Source organism: Siniperca chuatsi, linkage group LG8 (genome assembly GCF_020085105.1).
Source record: "Siniperca chuatsi isolate FFG_IHB_CAS linkage group LG8, ASM2008510v1, whole genome shotgun sequence".
NCBI lineage: Eukaryota > Metazoa > Chordata > Actinopteri > Centrarchiformes > Sinipercidae > Siniperca > Siniperca chuatsi.
This window is the reverse complement of record NC_058049.1, coordinates 23,904,927-23,929,399: the sequence shown is the minus strand read 5'-3', so window position 1 is coordinate 23,929,399 and position 24,473 is coordinate 23,904,927. Positions and strand designations below refer to the sequence as shown.

Here is a 24,473-nt window from a genome sequence, read left to right as displayed (position 1 = left end):
GACACAATATTTGTGGTATTCCCTTATTGTGCCACAGTGTGTGTGTGTGTGTGTGTGTGTGTGTGTCAGAGAACAAGCGACAGACAGAAATGGAGAAGGCATTTGTATCTGGATTTATCTGTGTATGTGTTTGATTCCTAGCACTTAACAGCGTCATAGTGTGTGTGTGTGTGTGTGTGTGTGTGTGTGTGTGTGTGTGTGTGTGTGTGTGTGTGTGTGTGTGTGTGTGTGTGTGCACGAGCCTGTGTGTGATTCATTGGACTTCAGTGTCAAAAAGTGCACAAGCTTTCTCCAATTAATTTTCTGGTGGAGAGCAGAGAGCCCTTTGAGTGTGAGTGAGTGTGTGTGTGTGTGTGTGTGTCAGTGCTGCATATTGTTAATAAGTAGCCCAGCTGGGAGTAGAACGTTTCACATTTGTAAGTTGTGGTGGCAGCACAGCCAGCAGACACCATCGTGTCTGAAGGGACAGGAAGGCCATTTCCTTATTTATCACAGTCAGGCCAATGGCTGCTTGTATGCCACAATTCTTAGCAATTATGGAGACAATGTCCTCTACTTGGGGACAGAATCAAGGCTGGAATGAATAGGGGTCAGTGAGCCTGACACAGTACATCTTACATCCAATATAAAAGCATAATATATATGAGAAGAATATCAGCTAGGTTGTTATCTGACAAGGAGTCTGTCTCACAGCTGCTGGTTCAGAAACATTTTCAATAAACTTTATTGTGAGGCATGTCATAGCATTCCATTGGTTTTCTACCCTTTAATTCTGGGGCTAAAAGATTTACAGGCATGTTAATTCAGAATGAGACTTGTTGGGGTTTTTTTAAACGAAGCACACCATGTACACCCATTTATATATAAGGCCATTCTACATATTGTCACAGATGCAATTCAGCGTTTCCTGCAGCGTTTTACAGTGGAGGCGCCCAACCTCCCCTGAAATAAGGAATGGCTCTGCTAACGTGAGAAGGAAACGAGCAGTGGCGGTACATCACGCAACAACGTTTTTAATGAGTGAGACTATTTGTTTAAACCTCATCGAGTAACTACATCGATTAGTTAGCTAACTTTATTAGCGTAAGCTTGCCGCCTAAAATGCTTTAGCCACTGTTAGAGTTTATACAGTGATGGAACAGAGTGCAGTACAGTAAAGAGAGCCGAAGTCACGTCCGGGCTAGCCTCTGTTCCCCTAGCTTCTGTAACTTGATGCAATCTCTCATTTAGCATTGCTTTCATCTGTCTTTCTGAAAAAATGAAGTGTGTTCCTCAGGTTTACTTTCCATATTATAAGACAAATTGGCATCCGCTACAGCGTTTTCTATTAGAAATTGAAACTTTCGCAATTTTGACAAAGGTTCTCTTACATCTGGAAGAGAAGAAGAGGAAAAGAAGAGAAAGCATACTCTATTAATCCCTCTAGGGGAAATTACATTTTTTCACTCTGTCTCTGCCAAGACAGTATTCTGGTTATTGCTGACCTGGTGGACAGACAAAACAAAAATAGGCTGGAGAAGCCTGACACAGTTCCTACCGACTGAATTGTATTGACTGTAATTGAGTAAATGGAAGTTTAAAAAAAAAAAAAAGTATTGGGAAAAAAGTTAAGCACCTCAGCAACAGTAGCTTACACTGCTTCTATTCAGCTAGGTTATGACTGAAGTGTTTGAACTGCTGAGTTTAATTCTTGGAAACTCCTGGAGCCTTCTCTGATGTGGAAATACTTGATTTTAGACACACAGGTTTCAACACCCTGCTTTCCTCCATTGCCTACTCTGTATCATGGAGAAATTGGCCCTGTAAGTAATGTATTTTTTTTTTTTGAAAGGGATAGAGAGTGTTTGTAAGATTTCGCTGCAGAGAAAATAAAACATAAATAGGCAAAGATTAAAAATGTAGTGTTTATTTTCAAGCTCTCCATCCATCTTGGTCTCGCAGTTTTTCTCTGATTCTCTGTGTCTGTCTGTACCTGAATATTAGCTGACTGATTGAGTATAGTGGGATTTGTCATGCCCCCTGGTCTATTTCATACACACACACGCTCAGAGCCCTGTCATACATCACAGCTTAAAGGCTTATAGAGTCACTACTTTAGTATCTTGTCAGCTTTCTGACTCATGACAAGATTTTCAATTTTCCCCTTTTCACCTGACTGCACTTTACAGTTCTGCTTCTTTGCTGGCTTACTCTCTCTCTCTCTCTCTCTCTCTCTCATCTTGCGCCCTGTCTTGTTCTTTCTGACTGTGCCTCTCATGAGAAAATGAAATTATGCCATACATAGCCGTGTCCAAGTATTCACTCAAAAGAGGTGTTGTAATTTGTGCGTGTGTTACTGAAGTGACAGACACACATTACAGTTGTTGGGCTAATTATATTTGTGATCATCAACACTAATCAGACCGAGTTGGTGACCAAAAGTTTGGTGTTTTTTAATAATAATCTTTTACATTTTGATCTGCCCGTTGTTCCCATCAAGATCACTTTAAACACTTGTTCGCACAGTTGCACCTGTGATTTACTGAATATGAATCTGTGAAGAATATTGTCATGAGCCTCCCACTGTGTGATGATTCACTTTTGTTTTCATCACTGTAGTAGTCTCGCTTTCCTCAGCACCCGGGAAGATAATATTCAGTGTATTCAGTGCAGAGCCACAGGTTAGCTCCCTCTGCAAGGCTTAGTTCACAGTTTCGCCCAAATCTGGCTTTTTTTCTTCTGTTTCTTTGCATTTTGCATGCAAACCGCACCATAACCTCATAAAGCAAGATGCTTTTGATCGATGTTGATTTCTGTTTTGGTAGAGTCATATATGAGAACTTGTGTTCTTGTGGGATTTGGGGGTGTTGCTTACCGACATGACTCTAATCACAGTCTTCAGTACTTGACTACTTTGTTCATTATACTGTATGCTTTTTTCTATATGTTAAGACTGAAAATTCTGTGTATACTGGTGGAAACAAATCTTTATATGTGGAGTGTTTAGTTTTTTCAGTCTGTTGTGACCTTAACTTTTTCTTCATGTATTTCTCCAGGGTCGTCATGTCAAGACAGGCCAACTGGCAGCTATCAAAGTCATGGAAGTCACAGAGGTAAAAGTGCATTCCATTTTTCACTTGTTCTCTCTATCTCTACCCTCCGTTTCTTCCTTCCTCTTCTCTTTCTCATCTTTGGTGAAAAAAGTTGAATATTAAATGTAAACATCATGTGTAATTCATCTCAAAATTGCCAGAACTATCAGATAATCATGCTGTCAATGTAAAACCTTTTTTACGCACATGATCCACACATGAGAAAAAAAAACATGAGGTTAAAAGGCTGACCTGGTTTTATTCCGTGTAGGAGGAAATCTACACAGATCCATGTAAACCACCATTTCCCATGGGCTTTAACGTTCATACAGACTATCCATGGGTCCTCAAAATGTCTGATAAAAGTCTTTTTAAAAAAATAGTCTAACAATTGGCTTTGGCATTCCACTGATTTTACACATAAAGTTCAGTTCACTCATCATGAGGAGTACAGCTCAGCCTGTAAAAATAGTTGTGTAATGTCTTCTGTGGCTCTGGAGGGAATGTTCCAAAGTCTGAAAGAAAAAACTTAAAATGTAAGAAAGAAAGCCTGCATCACGAACTGGCGTTGTGGGGTTTGAAAGAAGTGGGCATTTAGGAAGCATGGGGTCTAATGAAAGATGCTATTGAGTTTTTTATGGGAAATGTAGGATCCAGTTTGACTCATACTAGGGACTAAAAGTCAGGATATCTCAACCTCTGCTGCATCGATTTTGACCATTCTTTATTTAATCCGTCCCTTGTGAGTGCCCGAACTTTATGGAAGTGCAACAATAAATCGCTGGAGTTCTCCTTTAAATTGCATGTTTATTTCTGGTATAGATCTGCCCTTAGTCTCGATTGATTGTCCTGTATCCTCAATTTGTGGAAAATATAAGCACCCAAAAAGGAAAGATGTGTATATTATATTTTTTGGTCTCGTGGAGGTGCCCACTGTCTGTGCATTTACCGCATTCTGTTCGTCATATATCTATGTGATGTAGAAGACAGGTAATTCAAGCGCGCTTACTGATGTCATTTGATTTTAAAAGTTGGAATGGTTTGAGAAGTTTAAAATAGTGAGTCCAGTAAAGGATTATCACATAACAGGCAAGACACAAATTCATTTCCAGTACTTGTAAAATCTTTCACAAGACAATAATTATGTTTTTGTAGGCTCTGCTGGCTCAATGCTGCAGTATGTTCAAGCACTTGGCATTTCAATTTCAAATTTAGGGAGAAGACTGAACAGGAGAAACTGTTGCCAGCATCCAGAGAATCAAAGAGAGGGGAATCAGTAGAGGCATAAAATATCAGATGAAAAGAGACGGAGGAAAGGAGAGAAGCGAGAGAGACAAAGACCAGCAATGTTACAGTTTGAATTGTTTGAGACCTTCCTGTCTTTCTGTTGAATTGCGGCTTTTTTTCTTTCAAGTGACATTATCCCTAAAAAAGACACAACACAAGAAATGATTTGATGGAGGTATTTCCTTTAAACAAACGAAACAATATCCCAGCATTTGCAGATGTTTGCACATGTGAAAAGATTTTAAAACCCATTGTTGGACTTGGTTTTTGCAGTTTGTCTCTCTTCTGTTGTTTCCCAATTCAATTCTCTCTTCGCTCATGCAGGTAATAAATGGGTGTAATACGTGTATGTAAATATGTATATAAATAACTGTATTTATTGTTTTATTTTATATGTTACCCTATTCTAATATAAATTTAATTATCTGTTATGTTCAATGTGTGTAGCATGATGGGACTACAAACTCATTTCACCTTGTACAACCTTGTGTTAATAAATTACCTTGTACCTTGTAATTGAAGCGATGGAGCTTTTACAATGCATTTGACAACCTCTCCTAACTCCCTCCCCACACACAATGAGGATCAAACAAAAATCTACTTTTAATATACCGCTAGTCTGACAAAATTAAATTACATGAAATGGTCTCTTCTTTCTTACAGTTCTCTGAGTCCCACCAATATTTCTGTTTTGACCCAGAAGTAGTTTTTTATTAGATTCCAGGTGAATTTCGTTGATATTAAAGTTCTCTTCACTTTAGAGTTTTAAAGCCACAATCTTTGGATAGTTTTGGTGATATAAAATATTTATACAATTCATCATACTGTAAATCAATTTGAGGATAAAGAAATCTCTCTGATGCTGTGTTTTGAATGTCAGTGCTGGGGTTAGCTTTACAGTTATAGGTTTTTTACTTTAAACTATGCAATTTCACATCACTTTGGACCATTATTACTATAGATAACACCCAAAAAGCTTAAAGACAAAACTTGCTATAGTTAAATAACTATTTATTTTTTATTAAATGCTATTTGATATTTAATAACCCTGGGTTCCCAACTCCAGACTTCCAGGTATTCCTACCTGCCCACTTTCCAGTTCTCTCTGCTCTAGCACACCTGAACCAGCTGATACTCAAGCCCTGATCCAACAGTAAGGGCTGGTGAGTTGCATCAGGTGCATCAGATGTGTTCAAAACATAACGCACTGAGTATGTTACTAACTATTATTGTTGTGTTATTGATTTATTTTCCACTGCTCTGGGCCAATAAACTGATGATGATGACAGTGGTGCATACGGTAGATGGGCTACTACCAAAACACTTGCATGTTATGTATTCAAAGTGTATAGAAAATTAACATTTATAACACAGACATAGTACTTAAGCGACAGTCTTCTTGTACTTATTCGCTAACTACCTAGCTATTTGGCACTCACTTAATGTGATGAACATTGTTTTTTCAGCGCTTATCATCCTGCATTAGTAAATGACTGTCCAGTCATTCACTCTTATATTATTATTATCATTCAATATGATGTACTGCTTTCTACTTGTAGGGCTAGTATACTTTGTAGTGAATTAATTTATTTTCCATTCAGTGAGATTTCCTCCATTTTACACTTACAGTGATCAGTTTAAGCCAACTTTTGGCTGGCCAGTTGACAGAAGTTCACTTATCAAGAGGGCTTGGCTGCTTCACTGCGGTGAATTATGCTAGCTAGCTAGCTCAATAGCTAAAAGTCTTCTTTAAGATGATAAATTTGCCCTTTGTTTTATTAGACAGTGTACATTGGCTGGGAAAAGGTGAGAGAGGGAGGAAGATAGCGTAGATGACAATGTTGGCTACTCACCAAAATTTATCTTCGGCAATTCCAGCGCTATGACCATCTGATAACCCAACCGCCACTATACAGCTGCGTCTAAACACATATAATGGCAGGGAAAACCCTGGCTATAATACTGCTTGTGGTTTACAGATAGAGCAACAGTGCCAGCAGAATGGAGTGAAATGTGGGTTAATATTAGCATGTTGCAGCAGGTTGTGAGGCTTGCTGGCCATAATGTAGCAAAGCAGTGTTTCTAATGTGGTCAGACTGAACCCTTACTTGTTCTCTAAGACGTTCTGTTGCAGAGAAATATGCTAACAGATACAATTCTCATCAATTTGTGTACATTGTAGAGCTGAAACAATTTTCATAATTGATTAATCATTTAAGTTATTTTTAGGCACGCTATCGGCATGGCTCTAAGGAAGGCAATGTCAGTCTGATGATCGTTGAGTTGGCCAATCCACCACTTTAGTCCAGACTGAAATTTCTCAGCAACTATTGGAATGATTTCCATGACCTTTTGTACAGACATTGATGGTTCCCAGAGGATGAACCCTACTGACTTTGGTGATCCCCTGACTTTTCTTGTAGCGCCACCAGCATGTTAAAGTTTTCTTGATGCTATGAAATATCTCAACATCTACTTGAGTGATTGGCAAAATATTGTTTTTATTATTGTACAGACATTCATGCTCCCCTCAGGATGAATTGTAATAACGTTGGTGACCCCTTAACTTTTCATTCTATCATCAGGTCAAAATTTTAACTTGTCCAAGTGTTTTGTTTATGACCAATTACCTGCAAAGACACTGACATTCCAACAACCTCAGCTGTACTTTGTGTTTAGTGCTAATTAGCAAACATTAACATGCTAGCATGGTAAACTTAAAAGGTGACCATGGTAAACATTATACCTGCTAAACGTGAGCATGTTAGCATTGTTATTGTGAGCATGTTAGCTTGCTGATGTTCAAAGCACCGCTGTGCCTAAGTACAGTCTCACAGAGCCACTCCCGTAGATGTCAACTCTCAGTTGTTTAAACAAAAAATGCCAAACATTGCCCTGGTTCTCAATCTTTTATTTGTTTTATGTGATAGGAAATTGTGATGGTCATTTTTCACCATTTTCTTCCATTTTATAGACCAAATAATTCATTGATTAATTGAAAAAATGTAAATAACACTGGTTTAAGTAGTTTCTGTGCAGTTTCTACAGTGGTAGAAAACATTTATTACAAACTGCTCAGACTTTATACTTATTTCTTCTTCTGTGTTGCAGACAAACTCTTTAGCAGGAAATGCTTGGCTATTATCTCCCTTCTCACACACACACACACACACACACACACACACACAGAGAGAGAGACACAGAGAGAGACTGGAGACAGGCAGGAGGCTTTGTGTTTCAGATGGAGGTGAAAGTTCAAACTCTGCCATGTCATTTTCTCTCCTTGTGTCCTGTGGAGATTTAAAGGAGGTCAGTGACTGAGAGAAGCTCTCTGTTGTTTCCTCTTTTCTGATTAACAGCCACATCCAGCTCCTCCAGCTCCACTCTCCTTCCTCCACCTCTCCTCCTCTCCTCCACCTCTCCTTCTGTCCAGTGTAAATTTAGGGGTTCAGTGAATTGGAGAAGTCACAAGTAGCTTCCGGGATTTATAGAGAGAAAACAGAAACTGCCGCACTCTGTTTCCCCTGCTCTCTCTTTCTGTCCTTGCGTGTCATAGCACTGACCAACTTTAGTTGTTTTGATGAGAAATAGCAGTAGTTGAATTAAAGTCTAATAGCTGGGGGAAAGGTCATCTAGAGGTTACACGGCAGTCTGATTGGAGATGCTATCTGTCTGGACGCGTACGTGTTTGTGTTGTATAGACTCTAGAAATAAAAAGGAAAAGTTTTACAAAGTGCCACCTTTCAACCTTTGTAGATAAGCCTCAGCCTACAAGCAGGATTAAACATGTCATATTTGTGATGTATAGTTTAATGTAACTCTCAAAGGAAGAAAAAGCAGGAAGTGAGGATGGCGGTCTAGAGGAGTTACCCTCAAAGCAGAAGACTTAGTATTACTAAATGTAGAACTCTTAAAATCATCTATATGGAGTAGTGTGTTTCTGTGAAAGAGTTGAAGAGTTATCCCAACAGAGAAACAGATCTTCTTTCTACCACACATAACTACTTTAAATGCCATTCAATCAGTCTAACATTGATGTTTTCATCACCCAAATATACTGTACATGGAGTTTGATATCTACTGTATCTGTTGTTATGTTTAGGAGGAAGAAGAGGAGATCAAACTGGAGATCAACATGTTGAAGAGTTATTCCCACCATAGAAACATCGCTACTTATTATGGAGCTTTTATTAAGAAAGGTCCTGCTGGACAGGACCACCAACTCTGGGTTTGTAAACTACTCTATCAGCCTTTTTCTGCCAAAGTTATTGCTGTTGAGTCCAAAAAATGAAGAAATGACTCATTTTTTATTAAATAGCTGCTACCCTTCTGGGTTTATTCTAAAATTAGCATATGTTTTTTCATATTCATATCATATTATGTGAACTCTTTCAAGATAATTCAAGTAATAACCACAGTTGTTTTGGCTGGTACCCATGTGCCTGACATTTCTGTATATGTGTATATCTAGTTGGTGATGGAGTACTGTGGAGCCGGCTCTGTGACAGACTTGGTGAAGAAGACCAAGGGGAACTGTTTGAAGGAGGACTGGATAGCTTACATCTGCAGAGAGGTGCTCAGGGTAAGGTTGACGTAGAAAAACACACACATACACTCACCACAGCATATGTACACACTATACTTTACAACTGTACTTGTATTGTAGACCCAACAATGGAACAATGGTCTGGTGTCAAATAGGCAACATTTCATTTTATTTCATCGATTTGAACTTGTTCATTGTTATTATTTTTGAAAATTGTCACCATTTGCACTTGTGTATGTGTGTCAACTGCCCTTGCTTAATGCTTGTAGATTTGATATTATTTGGACTCAGTATAGAGTTGTGAGCTGGGTGGAACCAAGTATTTTTTAGTCTCCTGGATAATGCTATGGTGCTATAGGTTTATGTTATGTCCATTAGTTTTGATTATTTCAACTTCATTATTAAGAAATATAATTTTTGTCCATCAGTTTGGTATTGTGGATGACTCTAAATACTACAATACCCATAAGCCTCAGCCACCGTTGCTATGGAGAGAAGGATCCAGTCGCAGGTGCAAGTCAGAGCAGTAGTAAATTCAAAACACTTTTTTTACAGTTGGAAACAAAACACTGCACCATAGTTGCCAAATTCATCCAGAACTGACCCAGAATGATTTAAGCTGCTGAATGTTTTGTCAGTGTTCTATAAAGTGTAATTTATAACTTCCACTTGACATTAGCAGTGCACTATACAGCTCTGGTTAGATGTTTCTTATTGAACTGCTCAGTGGAGCCAAGTTTCCACATTTTGTGCAAATTCTTAACAGAATTTCCAGTCTGCAAACGGCAGACACATATTTCAGCCCAGGTGGCTTTGATGGACAGGGGGACAAAGGAAGGTTTGAAGCGATGGTGTCTGCTTAGGGGAACCCTGTACCGTCTGCCTGAGGGGAGGAGCTGATACTCAGGGTGGAGAACATGAGTTGGGTCTGAGATGATTTTTTTGGGCCTGTCTGATTATGGTTTGTCGAAAAATAGCCTGAGGACTGAGATGTTGATGGACTCCTATGATTTTCATGGCTGTCTGTATATGTCGGGTGATCTGGGCCTTCTGGATGGTAGACTTTTACCCCTGGACATCAGAGTTAGTTAGCATTAGAAAATGTAACGATATATCGGATTTCATTATGACTGTTGCATTAATTCGTGTGTTAGCCCACCTGTGAACGGCACAGGTGGGCTAACACACCCCTGGGGCGTTCCAGTACTGATGGTCATGGACTCGGATGTGGTTCTGTTCACTCTGACATGCTGGGTGCGGTTGGTAAAGAATGAATGGTACCACTTAATGATGAATGGGTTGACATTGAGCTGATTCGATGTGTAAATGCAGAACTGAAATCAACAAACAAAAAGATAAAAGTTGGTGGCGCTAATTATCCAGTGGGGTGCCATTAAACCACTGCAGAAGAAGAGGGCGCAACAAGATGACGTAAGAGCTAGTCAAACCTCGCAAATGAAAACATGAAAGAAAATGTAGAAAATGTGATGGAAATATGGCATTTCTGATGGTTTATGTATTCATTTGAGGAAGGCTACAGTCTCCTCATCGCTCCACACAGATCTGATGTCATCAGAAGCTTCAGTGACGTTTAAGTCACATGCTTCATGTAATTCATGTGATTCATTCACATAAGTCTGTTTCCATTGCACTTTGTTGCATTTTGCTTTTATTGATACACCTACTTTTCCACCTCAGCCGAGCATAAAAACGCTTTTGTGATGGATAGAAACGCAGTTTGAGAGTTGTAGTTTACTTCTCTCCTTAGGTTTTATGTCCACACATTTGTACCTTGAGTTTCTATTAAGAATCTAATATTGCTTGTGCAGAAAATGAACCCTTCATACTCGAAATAACCCCTCTCAGTGCGCTCTATAGCGGGGTTACATGTTTACATTATGTAAAGGCGTACCTGCTGTTCTGTACTGCGTCCATCCTGAGCACAAAGCCCTGTCACCTTACTTCTTATGTGACCCGGCAATTGAACCCTCAATCTTTAAATAACTCTCAGAAAGTATACAGAATATACAGAAAGTATCACAAGTGAACTTTGTTTCTGAGGTGTTGTTATGGTAGAGGCCCTTTTTAGTGCTGGTAAAAACAGAGGTAGTAATTTGCGTGTGGATGCTAACTAAAGGCTGGATGAGTTGCTGCTGTTGTATAAGAAACATGATGCTGGATTCTTTGCCAAAACATCAAAGAGAGAGAAGCCAAACCGACACTGATGCTTCTTTATGTTCAGGGATCAGTATCTCCCTCATGTTTTCCCCCCCTGGAGTAATTGATTTATTTTTTCATTTATATACTTTAAAGGCCAGTTTAAAACATGTCTGTAAGATGTTATGGTTATCATTACAAGAGATCACAAGGTCCTGAGAAAGACTCCGGGATGTTTGCACTGCTTTCTGCGCTGGCGTTTGTGGCTCTGGTAACAAACACACATACACCAACAGCATATCCACTTATATCAGCTCAGTTCCAACGTATCGGTCCTGGATGCTGACGTGATCAAGGACAAAATGAAAGTGAGATGATTTTTTTGTAGTTAAAAAAAAACAAAAAAAACTTGAGAGGCAAAGGGCTCTGGACTGTTGCCAGTGTTTTCCCTGCTGCTGTCAGCCATGCTGTCTCCTCATTGTTTCAACACAGCATACACACGCAAACACACACACACACACACACACAGACACTCAGCATAGCATGGTGAAGTCATTGTCTGAAATAAAACTCACTTCCTCTGTTTATTTAACCTCCTTTGAAGAAGCGAGAGAACAAACACACACACAAACACTCACATAGACACACACACATTCAAACTGTGCCACTGCCCCTCTGCTACCTAAAGCAAGGTTATTTAGAATTTTCTTGGAAGGGAAAAGCAGTGCAACAAGCTTGAAATAAATTCTACTTTTTATCCAGTATTCCTTCAAAATAAACACATAATGCTACCACTCTTATAGTGATAGTGGTCATCTGACTCTGTGTATATGTGTGTGTTTATGTGTGTGTCTGTGTATATTTGTCTTCCAGGGTCTTTCCCATCTTCACTCCCATCATGTGATTCACAGAGACATTAAGGGACAAAATGTTTTGCTCACTGAGAATGCCGAAGTCAAACTGGGTATGACACATCGACACATGCACTGTGGTTTCTCACGGACATGCGCATACCTCCAGGAAAAACTGTAGAACAATCACACAGTCATACATACATATATAAATAACACAACCGCAAAAACACCTCATAAAGGAGCAAAGATTGTGGTTGTTTTGAGATGTGAAAATTGCCCTACATGTTTTATGTTTCAGTTGACTTTGGAGTATCGGCACAGCTGGATAAGACGATCGGTCGAAGGAACACCTTCATCGGCACTCCCTATTGGATGGCTCCGGAGGTCATCGCCTGTGACGAGAACCCTGAGGCCACCTATGACTACAGGGTACTTAAATAGTTGTGTTTCTGGCCAACGTAAAGCAAATTCTTAATAATCTTTTCTAAGCTATTGCAAAAAAACTGAGAAAGAGGTTAGTTCCTATCAACTAGATTGACTTCATCTTTTTTGTGAATATATAAACAGGAAATCAAACATTCAGTAGTACTGTAGAAGTTCCTGTCCTTTAGTATTAGCTAATGCAGGCCATATGTGATGTTGTCCGAAGGTAAACACTAAGAAATATATATGGTAATATTTTAATGTAGCAATTAATAAATCACACTCAACAACACAGACATGGAAGAGTGAACTAAGGCCCCATTTACACATGTCATTTAAAGTGTCTCATACCTGGATAAAATTAAATGTGACTTAATACACTTTGTTTGCACTTACACAATGTCTACACAGCCAGTGTTAGCAGAGCAGCAGCTTCAGTCTTCCATCAGTGTTTACACAGGATGTGTTCAGGCACAGTACTGAGTGTAGGTCATCTGCTTTTTGGCTTTGCCCAACACAGAATCGCTGTAGTTATACGCGCGTAATACGGGAACAGAATAGACGAGTAGCGTAAAAATACTCTTCAGGCCGCCAGCATATAGCACAGGCAAAATGTAACGTTATGCAGCCTGTTATACAAATTAGCGCTGTCTCACCCACACATTTCATTCAGTGGTTGTACTGATCAGGGATCAGATAAACACTACAGCAGCTCGTTGCGTATTCTGTATGATTATATGTGTTGTTTCTCCCTGTTGCTTTAATCCGAGAGGTAGAATGATGGCTGCTTTAAGTTGAACTTCACCTGACATTATCACAGGGGACAGACGCTGTATAGGCTACACAGACCGCTTACTGATGTAGTTACATGTGGGAGGAGTAAAGATTACATATGTGATTGGATTTCAATCCGTCTCAAATGCTCCTTGGATGCATTCGCTTAGCTTTTTTGATATCTGATAGCCAGCCGATCCGCCCGAGGTACGTGAAGTGACTAAGTGTTATTGGGGTCTAAGCCTACATCAGCTTATATTCAACATGAGAGTTTTCATTACTATTCACAACAGAATTTCCTTACTGATAGAAAATCTTTCAAGCAAGCCTAAAAACTATTTTGTGATGCTGAGCAAACTTCATCTACAATTTTTACCAAAAAGTTTCCGTTCACTCTCCCTCTTTAGATATATCATAGTTCACAGAAACATCCTTAAATGGAATCTCAGCTAATGTATGCTTTTCTGGAAGGAATTCGATTTTTGAAATCCAATACATCATTGAAAGGACTCCACTGATTCTTTGATTCTTTTGTAAAGTGCCAGAAGTTTGGCTTGAAGTCTTGGAACTTGTTTCTGTAATTCCTGGATCTGTACTCTCACACTATGCACACACTGATTTACTGTTTGAATATAAAGAGGACATCCAAAGTTTACAGGAAATGAATAAAACTCAAGCAAAGTTTTGTGTGTGCATTAGTCTTAACCTTTTCCTGTCTCTCTCGCTCTCACCAGAGTGACCTCTGGTCTTTAGGCATCACTGCTTTAGAGATGGCTGAAGGAGCCCCTCGTAAGTTAGAAATACAGCTACACATACACACATAGTTGAGTGATATTTCCACTCAGGATTCATTTTCCCCTCCCTTTCACTGTTCTTGTCCCTATTTCTGTATATCCCTTCCCTTTCATTCTCATCCCTCTCTCTGCCTTTTTGTCCTGATCTCTCTCTCTCTCTCTCTCTCTCTCTCTCTCTCTGTCACTGTGACTGAGACTCTCTCTCACTGTCACTGTGACTGAGACTCTCTCTCACTTTCCCTCTCTGTCTCTTTATCTCTGTTTGCAGCTCTGTGTGACATGCATCCAATGAGAGCGCTGTTTTTGATTCCACGAAACCCTCCACCCAAACTTAAATCAAAGAAATGGTAAGCCTGTGAACACACTCACACACACATATACACGCAACAGGATGTAGAGGGCAGTGTTTAGGTTTTCTCTTCTGAAAACAGGGCTTGAAAGTGGTCTTTGTTGTGGGTTTCATGCATCAGACAATCAGACAAAAGATATCCCAACTCTCTCTTCTCACAAAGAAACTGAAAGCTCAAAGTCACTGGCACGTTCATCAGGCAACAAGATAAAACTTGATCTATATACTAGAAGTGTTGCTGGAGTTTTGACCTCTTTAGAATGTTTCCCTTCTCCATGCACCTTAGAAGTAGGTGTTGTGCCAGAAACTCCTAGTCTGCTTCAGCAAGATAAAACTTACAAACTGTAATACATTTGGCCTTTATTAAAATAGACACAAAACACTAGGCGTATATTTTTGTGCTGCCATTTTTAATCTCAATCAGAGTTTTATTAGTAACCCCTCTCTCGCTTTCACTCTCCTCTCCTGTCATCCTGTCTCCTTCTCTTCCATATATAATGGATAAGCTCTCAGATTGAACTGGTGGTTGAACTCAAGCTGTCTTCCATTCAGTATTAATATCATCAGAAACACTAGTTCGTAGGACAGCTTTTAATAGCTCCAACAGTCTGGGGTATGCAGTGCTTTCCAGTCCTTTTACCTCAGGGCTTCCCGAAGGCAGCAAGCACACCAAAAACTAAGCAGCAACACATATTTCTTCCCCGTTTTCTATGAGTTCAGAGCACAGACAACACACCTCTCGAATTCAAGGAGTGTTTCTGTACGCAGATATTGCCAGAGTAAAACTTCAACTCAACATTTTTGACAGGATTGTCCTCGGTAATACTCCAACAAGTGGTTACTAGTTTGCATACTCTAGGTGAGTTTAAATATTTAAGAATTTGGTGGCATGTTATAGACGCTGTCATTGATTTCAACATGTTTGACTAATGAAGCTGCTGCTTTTTATATTGGTCTGTTACATTTCATTGTCGGAAGCTTTTCCTTGTTCTGTCTCTCTTCATGTGGTTTTGACTGATTGATTTTTTGTCTTTTATTATGGTCCTCTTTATGCAAACGTTTCCTTAATAAAGAGATAATTTACTTGAAAGGGACCAATCTTGTTAAATAAAGAGTTGAAGTTGAAAACAAAGTAGAATTTCTTTTAGTGCATTAAATTAATGCATTGCTCTCACTCTCATTAAAATCACCTCAACCTATTCAACTGTTGTAGTTCAGGTATGGGTGTGTGGGCTACATCTGTGTCAGATTGCTACTCAGTTAAGCCACTTCCTATTTGTCAACTCAAGTTTATTTATAGACTGCTTTTAGCAGGCAATTTATCAGAGAGTTCTTTACAGATGGCATCTAGCAAAACCCTGACTAAACATGATAATAAAAAAGAGAGTGCAAACTGCAGTTTTGAATCCATTAAACTTGGAATTAATGAATTTGGATTTAAGGTCTGAGAATCTCATTGATATTAATGTTCCAATAACTATAATAAATAATAACAAGACCGTTATGAAAAGGCTAACTGGGGGCTTGTGATCAAACCTAAAACCTACACCTCAATTAATTCCATTTGAGTTACGGCACATTAAACAGATACAACTTTATACAGTGTAGGTTTTTTCAACATTCTCAATCTGTTTTCATGCTAACACGGTTTGTTTCCCCTTCCTGCCGCCGTCTTTCTTTGTCTGTGTCTTTCTGTCTTTCACAGGTCGAAGCGTTTCTTGTCATTTGTTGATAGTTGTCTAGTCAAGAACCATCTGCATCGACCCACTACGGACACCCTGCTGAGACACGCTTTCATCAGAGACCTGGCTAATGAGAGACAAGTTCGCATCATGCTCAAAGATCACCTGGATAGAACCAGAAAGAAAAGAGAGAAAGGTGAGGAGAAATGGATGCAATAGATGTACCAGTAGCAGATGTGTGAAGGGCTAAAGAAAACAAGGGAGAGCTAGATGGACTAACGGGTACAGTAGACTGATGAATGCACTGAAGATTAAATGCAGTCTGCTATAATAGTTGCTGTTTTAGTTTTATTAGGATGGAAGATAGCTCAAGGAGAGACTCATGTATGGTTTTCATTTAAACAAAACTCATTAATATACGAGCAGACATGCATAATGGTGGGCACATTTTCAAATACAGACACAATTTTTAATATAGACACATGCACACAATCACAAACTGTAAAACAAAAACCCACAGGGCACACAGTTTGACTCTATGAAATAGAGAAAGTGCAGAAAACCTGTCCTGGTTTAACACTTGGCTTTATTCTAGATTGAGGTCATTATCTCTGTCCTACATTGTTAGGATTTTTAAGGTGTTTGAGAGGTGATTCTCAGACAGGGGCAGTCAAGCAATTTGATACATTTTTTGAATAACTAATGAAATTTCAGAAAGTTTTTTTCAAATAGGCCACTTCACAGAACAGATTTTCCATTATGTTTCATAAATTCACTGCATTAGGTCGGTTTCAGGCCGCTTGTAGTGGAATAAGAACTACCAGCACACTTTAGCTGAGAGGGTGCACCAGCTGCGCTGATGGCACAGCAGCTGCTTTGCTCAGGCTGTCATAAACACTGCATTTCTGCTTATTTATAGCACGCTGTTTATGGAAATGTTTAATTAGCTTGCATGTGTTACCCACAATTTACACAACTGCTTTTGCATATATTACACTTTGCTGTATCACCATTCATTTTGCTAAGTAAACCCACATTTTCTAACACCTAAACCTGTCGACTATTACTACAATGCACTGAAACCAAAAAGAAGGTTTTAGGGAAGGAAGCACCGTTGATATATGCATATGATCACACCTCTAAAAATGCAGTTCATACACTACTACTGGTTGGACAGTAGTTTTCCCAAGCCAATAAAGCTTTGGAATTTGAATGTGAACTGTACCAGTTATGCCAGATATTTAAACTGAGTTGAATACGGAGAGAAGTGAGGAAGGGCGACAGTGAGACTGCCAGACAAAATGAACAAGAGAGCGAAAGAGGGAGAATGTTGGGTCGGGCCAAAAGGCTGTGCACAGCTGACCTTTCCTTTCCTTTTCTACAGGATTTAGTTGGGACAATGTCTTACACAACAGACAGACACAGAAATGAAGGAGGAAGAAGAGAGAAAGAGGGAGGGATGTAGAGACAAGGAAACAAGAGACAAATTAGGCAGTCAAACTGTGAGAAAAAGAGTTAGGGGAGGGGAAGAGAAGACAAAGATATGTATGAATTCGCTCTTCTTTTGTTCTCATGTTGACATTCAAGCAGTGTAAGAAATCCTCGTATTGTCCATTAGGTTTATTCATCTTCATTTGGGAAACTGAAAGACAGGTGGGGTAGAGGGACAAGAGACAGAAAGAGACAGTGATAACAACAGAGAGAAAGAGAGAGACACAGGAACAGACCAGAAGGGGAGAGAGTAAGAGAGAGAAGCTGAGAGGGGAAGGAAGGAGGAAACAGAAAGGCCATCTGGTTCTAATCTTCTGTTAGCTTATAAAAACACGCTAATGACTGGTAGACTGTGTTGTGTGTGTGTGTTCAAACAATGTGTTAAAAATCAGATTTGTCTGTGTGTGTGTGTGTGTGTGTGTGTGTGCACCCCTATGCCTCTGTGCGTGTGGGAAAAAGTCACTGCTGCAGAAAAAAAAAGAAAAATCAATGCTCCGGACATGATGCAAAAAGGATGTGTCATTTTCAGCATACCCAAGAGTGTAGTTTGGACAAAGATTGTCTATGTTTTGGAAGATGAATCACTCCCAAAAAAAAAGGCCCCCTTCTCGGTCACCAAAAGTAGGCATTGACACTCAAATTGCTCTTCTCTCCTGCAGCTTTGGCTCAGAAAGACATGACATGAGCCAAAAAACATGACATCACAGCAACAGAGCAGACATATCCTCCGTCCTTTACAAAAGCAGAATTTGTTGGTTTTGAACAAACACACCTGTGTTGTGTTACCTTTCAGCGTGTTAATGGCAACATATGGCGAGTCAAGGAAATGTTCAAGTTAGCCCGAGCTGCTTTCACACCATATGTTGGCCAAATGTTGTTATGCTAAGCTGGCTGGCCCATCTTCCTGGCCTTCGGACAATAAGCCCCCTGGAACCGTGTTGTGGTCATGTGATACCCTGAGACTCAGAAAGAATTTACAATTTTCCACAATCCACAATTCAAACTATTAGGTCTAATATACTTTTAAAAAACAGCTGAACCAAGATGATACGTCCATAACACTGATGTGTGTGAGCAGTCAGCCAGCTCAGGCAGGGAAAGACAATCCACATGTGTTATGGGTCCCATGGTAGGAGGTGCATGTAAAAGGGAGAGAAAACTGTTTTAGTGAAAGCTCTGGGTCGGGATTGGGATGATTCAGCATTGCAGTTCTAAGGCCATGGTATAACAACTCTGTCCCATATGTCTTCCACCAAACAAGACTTTCATTTACTTTCTTGTTGCCCAAGTTTGCCCACACTATACTTTAGTGTGGTTTTGATAATGACAAAATTGCTGCTGGCAGTAGACGATGAAGGAACGAGACGGCAGCCGTGGAGGAATTCTTAATGGAACAGTGGCTGATTCAGAAAGCCAGAGACACAGTGCTGTGCGCCAGAGAAGAATACCCACACCAGTGCAAACACATCAGAAGCCTTCACTCCAGGCACCACCCATTACCACACCTCATTTCTGACAAACACTGAACGCATCATTTTACAGTCGAGAACCTGCTAGGTTCACACTCAGACACGGTGTTATCGATTCATCTTTGGTTTATTTTCCAAATTAAGCGATTAATCAAGTAGTCTATAAATCATTAGTCCAACACAATGTCACCAAATGTCTTGTTTTGTCTGACTAGTCCCCACCCCAAAGATATTCAGTTTACAATGATACAAAACAAGGAAAAGCAGAAAAGCCTCATATTGGAGAAGCTGGGGCCAGAGAGTGGACGCAGTTTTTGTTTGAAAAAAAGACCTAAATGATTAATCGATTATCATAATAGTTTAATACATTTTCTTTGGATCGCTTAATCGACAAATTGTTTCAGCTCTAATGGCTATCTCAGCAATAAGAAAGGGGGTTGTTTCCATTTCCATTGATCCTTGCAAGGAGATGGTTTTAATAACACAATATTAACTAAATGACTACTATTCTTTCTCTCTCTCTCTCTCTCTCTCTCTCTCTCTCTCTCTCTCTCTCAGAGGGTCCAGAGTACGAGTACAGTGGCAGTGAAGAAGAGGAGGACGAGGTGACAGAGGAGGAAGGAGAATCCAGGTAAAAGCCTTTTCGCACTAGGCATGAATGTTGTCTGAGTAATTGACCACCGGGTGTGCACTGAAAGACAGCACACTTGTGCAGCAGAGAAATCATTTAGAACCACAGCAGTTGCTGCAGACTTCCATATGCAGACAGGATAAGGCAGCAAGCACACACAGCGAATGAATCCGGGTAAACGTGCAAGCATTGTCAAAATGATTTTCGGAAAATGTGTCATCACCATCATTATCGGTGCTTATCGGGAGATTAACGCTGATGTCATTAACTCATCATTAACCCTCTGCTCAAGTGCTCCTACAGGGCACGCACGTGTTTGTATGTCCATGCACAGATGGCACTTGGAACTGAGCGCTTTCTCCTAGGATGAGCTTTAAGTGTGTGTATATGCGTAACTGTGCCCATGACCATCTCATTGGTGAATTAACAGCAATTTAGTATTTTTCTCTTCATCCTCCAGTGTACTTCAGTATATAACGGTCGCTGTCATTATCACTTACAACAGTTTCCCTCTCCCTCCCTCTCTTTCAGCTCTATAGTGAATGTTCCTGGTGAGTGGACGTTAAGACGGGAGTTTCTTCGTTTACAGACGACAGAGGATCGTGAAGGGGGCAGAGAGGGAGGCCACGGAGGAGGTGGGGGTCAACAAAGACAACAGGTAGGTTTCAAGTTCATATGCAGCCCTTTGTACATTCATTCATATTGTAGTAATGCACCCTAAATTACAATGACACCATCAGTACTTAAAACTAAATGTAGTACATGGAAATTAGTCCAGCGTGTGTAATCAGTGTGTCTGTGTTATCTGGATAATTGATCAATCGTTTTTTATTTCTCAAGCAAAAATGCCAAACATTCACTGGGTCCATTTTTTTTTTAATTGTGAGGAGTCGCTGTTTTCTTTGTGCTATATGACAGTGAACTGAATATCTCTGGGTTTTGGGCTGTTGCTCAGACAAAACAAGCAAATCGAAGACATCACCATGGGGTCTCAGAAACTGTGAATGGCATTCTTTCACTTCACTATTTTTATTTTTACATTTTATAGACTAAATGATTAATTGAGAAAATAATAATCGATAATGATAATAATAATTGTTAGTTGCAGTCATGATTAGTATTATTAGCAGAAATACAGGTATTAATAGTAGTTACAGGGTGTGGGTTCAGCACAGCAAATTCAGGTTCATTAATTTCATTCATTTGGTTTTAGCCTTTTATCACACAAGAAAATCATCTCAACTCAAATGGGAAAAGTCATCACGTTGGAAAAGTAGTAATTTTATTTTAACTATGATCATATGATAATTGTTGTCTAGGCATTACAGCAGCACAGGCAGCAGTTGGCGGAGCAGGAACGATACAAGCAGCAATTACTGGCTGACAGACAGAAGAGGATCCAACAGCAACATGAGCAACGGCAAAAGTTAGAGGATGTAAGTACTGCTTATGCACAGTTTTCTTTTGTATTCCTTTCATTTCAAAGGAAGAGAAAATCAGTTGAAATCCTCCAGCTTTTATCAACACCATCTTTACAAGAAGCACTTCAGTGTCGTCTTCCACTTGCTGAGTCACATCGCTACTCTGCCCACCCTAACTGCTCTCACCGCGCCTTTAGCCTTGGAAACCTTATTTGTATGAGATTATGTGACCACGCAATCACATGCAACTGTTCCTCTAGCTGTGGTTTTATTGGGGTTGTACTTCTTAATAATATCAGCTCAGTGCCGTAAATAGAAAATTCATATATTGCTTCCAAGTCAACAAAAAACAGAACAATAGCATTTACACTTGCGAAAGATTTGTATTGTTGTAGTTCATGTTAATGTAAATGATGTTGGCGTGACCGTTACCGGCACTTTGTTTGCTGTTTCCAGCACCAGAGGCGGCAGCTGTCAGACTGCGCCTTTCAGTGGCCGGAGCTTCAAGAGATCATGCTTGGGGAGGAGTCTGATCTCCATGACAACAGAAACTTTCTGGATGACAGAAACAGGAAGAGTGACAGGAGACAGGTAAAGATGAACTTCTGGTTTTGTACTCGTCACTAGAAACTTCAGCGTGTTAACTTTGACCTTGCGTGGCTCAACCTGCCGTGCAGAGATGCTTTACAGTGAACTTTGGCATTTAGAGAAGTTGAGAAACGTGCATACATTACTACAGCCCAGAACAGCGACTTGGATCTAGGAATGGTGCTTCTGTTTGGTCCGTCGGTCCCACACTTTAATCCAAAGTGCAAAACCTTGACAACTGTTGGATAGGAAATCCCCAGTTGTTCAACACTTCGGTTCACGAAGATACCTCAAATACTTGATCATATGTTATCATGCTTCTGTTTTACACTTCTTTTCATTGCCCCCCAAAAAGGTTGTTGTTTAGGGAAAGAATGGATTTTCAACTATTTAGATCAGTAAGGTGTGCCTTATTTTGTTTTGGCTGAAAGCTTAATTGATTTTGATGAAAGCAGTAAGAGTGAACCAAAACACTAATGTCGCGCGTCATGAAACCAAAACAGTCAAAATAGTAATTTCACCCATTGTTCAAATGAAAATATGTATTATTGCAGCTTTAAGGTATTAAGTTGCTCCTTTCTGAAATTTCTTCACAGTAGATTGCCTGTGTTGCATGTCCTTAACACCTTATAAAAGCCGACATAAGAATTAAAACAATACGTCCAGTATGAATGATAGGAAGCCTGTATAAATGTGTTATAATCTGACCTTTGTGCCACAACAGTCCTGGCCTGTCACACCTTGGATACAAATGGAAACAGCCCCAAGTCGAGATTGTTTGAGATGTGTAGTTGATGTACAGTAAGACCAAAGTTACATAATGTCTGCATTTACCAAAAACCCTAGTTACCTGTCAGAAGGACTCCCTTGTGGCAGGAGAGTGTGTGAAACACTGGGGCGGTGTGTCCGTTTGATGCTACAGTGAGTTAACATGAACTTGTTTTCCTCAGAAACTCTGTGAGCTCAAGGTGTGTTTGATGCATGCTGCACTGATGCAGTGGTTGCACCTGTCACCTAGGTGATAAAAACATTCTCTCCTGGACGCGGCGGGCCCGAAGAGAGTATTTGCAAATATGTAAATTTTATAATTATGAACTGTGGAAAGAAAAACTTTATGAGCTGGAAAGTGACCTTTTGGACACATTTCCATCAACTTTAATCTCATCATAATACAAGAAACAGAGGCCTTCTTCTCATTTTTTAATACATTTTACATCAAACAGTACTTGCGGTATGTGGGTGCTGCATGAATCAAATCTTGAGGAATTAAATTTATATAAAATAGGGGGTTCATATATATATATATATATATATATATATATATATATATATATAAAAATTATCATGTCACAGCACTTTCAAAAGGTTTTGTAAATTAGTTGTAGATTGAATAAGTTTCAGAAATCCTTTGTTTTGCTTCTGTTCTGCAGTTACCTGTTTGAAGGAGGGCCGTCACTTCCATGAAGTTGCTATAAAAATATCTTTTACCTTGTTAAAACTTAATTTATAACATCATAAAAATCTGTGGGAAATGAAAAATCACCTTCTCTAGGCGGAAGTGTTACAGAGCAACAGTTGTGTGCCCATGACAGTGTGTGTGTGTGTGTGTGTGTGTGTGTGTGTGTGTGTGTGTGTACGCACCCTGAGACAAGGTGAAGTGTCTCTGTCAATTCCAGTCATTTTAAACAAAGACACATAGCTCTTTCTACTTTTTCAGATTCATTTAGTAGTCATTAATTTTAAGACATGCTTAATGAATCTATCCCACCCACCAGTGACTTTCAATAGGTGCATATTAACACCAAGGAGCAGGTTAGCAACTGATTTCTTCATGTAGAAGACACTGTATTTCAATGCTATTAATATCTGTCTAGTTATATTATATGTCTATTTGCTGCGCTTATGTGTGTGTGGCAGAGCGCTAGCTGTACGTATGAGATTCTGATTACACAGATTGCCTCTAAGTCATTAAGTTCAGCATACTTAATGGATCTATCTGATGCTTTATCAAGTTTTAATGCATGTGCACTGAATTATGTGACAGGTTCAGTGAGTGTGTGATGTGATGTCTTGTATTTTGTCAGATGAAGAACTTGTCTTGGTGACGCTGTTCCAATCATTTCACACATCACACAATGTATTTCAGTGGTGGCTTATAGACTGGGACTACTGTTAACTGACAACTATGCAGCAGGTGCATGTTTTTATGGTTAGGTGGAGTTTTGCCTGGTTTGTATTGTTTGCCAGCTATGGTATTACAATAGTACTAGTAAAACTACCCAACATTTATTGGTTATTACTTGTCAAATGCTAAAATTGCTATTCTCTGCTTCTTCCCTATTATAAAAAAAATACTTTTAAGGAACTCAGCTCCATATGAGGTTTTAGCCATACTAGCAGTGTGTCTCTCAGGATGGCAGTGTCGGCCGGTCGGTCCACCACTTAAGTCCAGGCTGAAATATCTCAACAACTACTGGATGGATTGCTATTAATTTTTGTTCAAACATTCATGATCCCCAGAGGATGAAGTCTGCTGACTTTGGTGATCCCCTACGTTTTCCACTAGCCACCATGAGGTTGACATTTTGTGAAATTTTTGACATTTTTGATTTGGAGTGTAATGTCTCATATAATTGGATTACCATGAAGTTTGGTACACATATTTATGTCCCCCGCAGAATTGCAATAACTTTGGTGTTCCCTTAACTTTTTACCAAGTGCCATCATCAGGTCCAAATTTTAATTTGTTCAATACTTTGGTTTTTGTTGTGTTTAGTGCTAAGTAACAAATGTTACCATGTTAAACTACTATACCTGCTAAACATCAGCATTGTCTTTGTGAGCATGTTAGCAAGCTGATGTTAGCATTTAGCTCAAAGCACCGCCGCTGTGCCTAAGTACAACCTCACAGAGCCGCTAGCATGGCTGTAGTCTCT

The 24,473-nt window shown here is 39.6% G+C and overlaps 1 protein-coding gene across 3 annotated transcripts in view; it reads left to right on the top strand.

The window, feature by feature from the left end:
• Positions 1–24,473, top strand: part of si:zfos-2326c3.2 (misshapen-like kinase 1) — a 66,788-nt gene that overhangs the window by 7,794 nt on the left and 34,521 nt on the right. For all 3 annotated transcript variants that reach the window (XM_044204824.1, XM_044204822.1, XM_044204825.1), the window contains exons 3-14: positions 3,036–3,092; positions 8,461–8,586; positions 8,830–8,940; positions 11,935–12,025; positions 12,214–12,344; positions 13,847–13,901; positions 14,175–14,253; positions 15,961–16,133; positions 19,456–19,528; positions 20,060–20,186; positions 20,848–20,964; positions 21,406–21,540. In XM_044204824.1, coding sequence (XP_044060759.1) covers positions 3,036–3,092; positions 8,461–8,586; positions 8,830–8,940; positions 11,935–12,025; positions 12,214–12,344; positions 13,847–13,901; positions 14,175–14,253; positions 15,961–16,133; positions 19,456–19,528; positions 20,060–20,186; positions 20,848–20,964; positions 21,406–21,540 — 1,275 coding nt within the window. The remainder of the gene's footprint in view (positions 1–3,035; positions 3,093–8,460; positions 8,587–8,829; positions 8,941–11,934; positions 12,026–12,213; positions 12,345–13,846; positions 13,902–14,174; positions 14,254–15,960; positions 16,134–19,455; positions 19,529–20,059; positions 20,187–20,847; positions 20,965–21,405; positions 21,541–24,473) is intronic.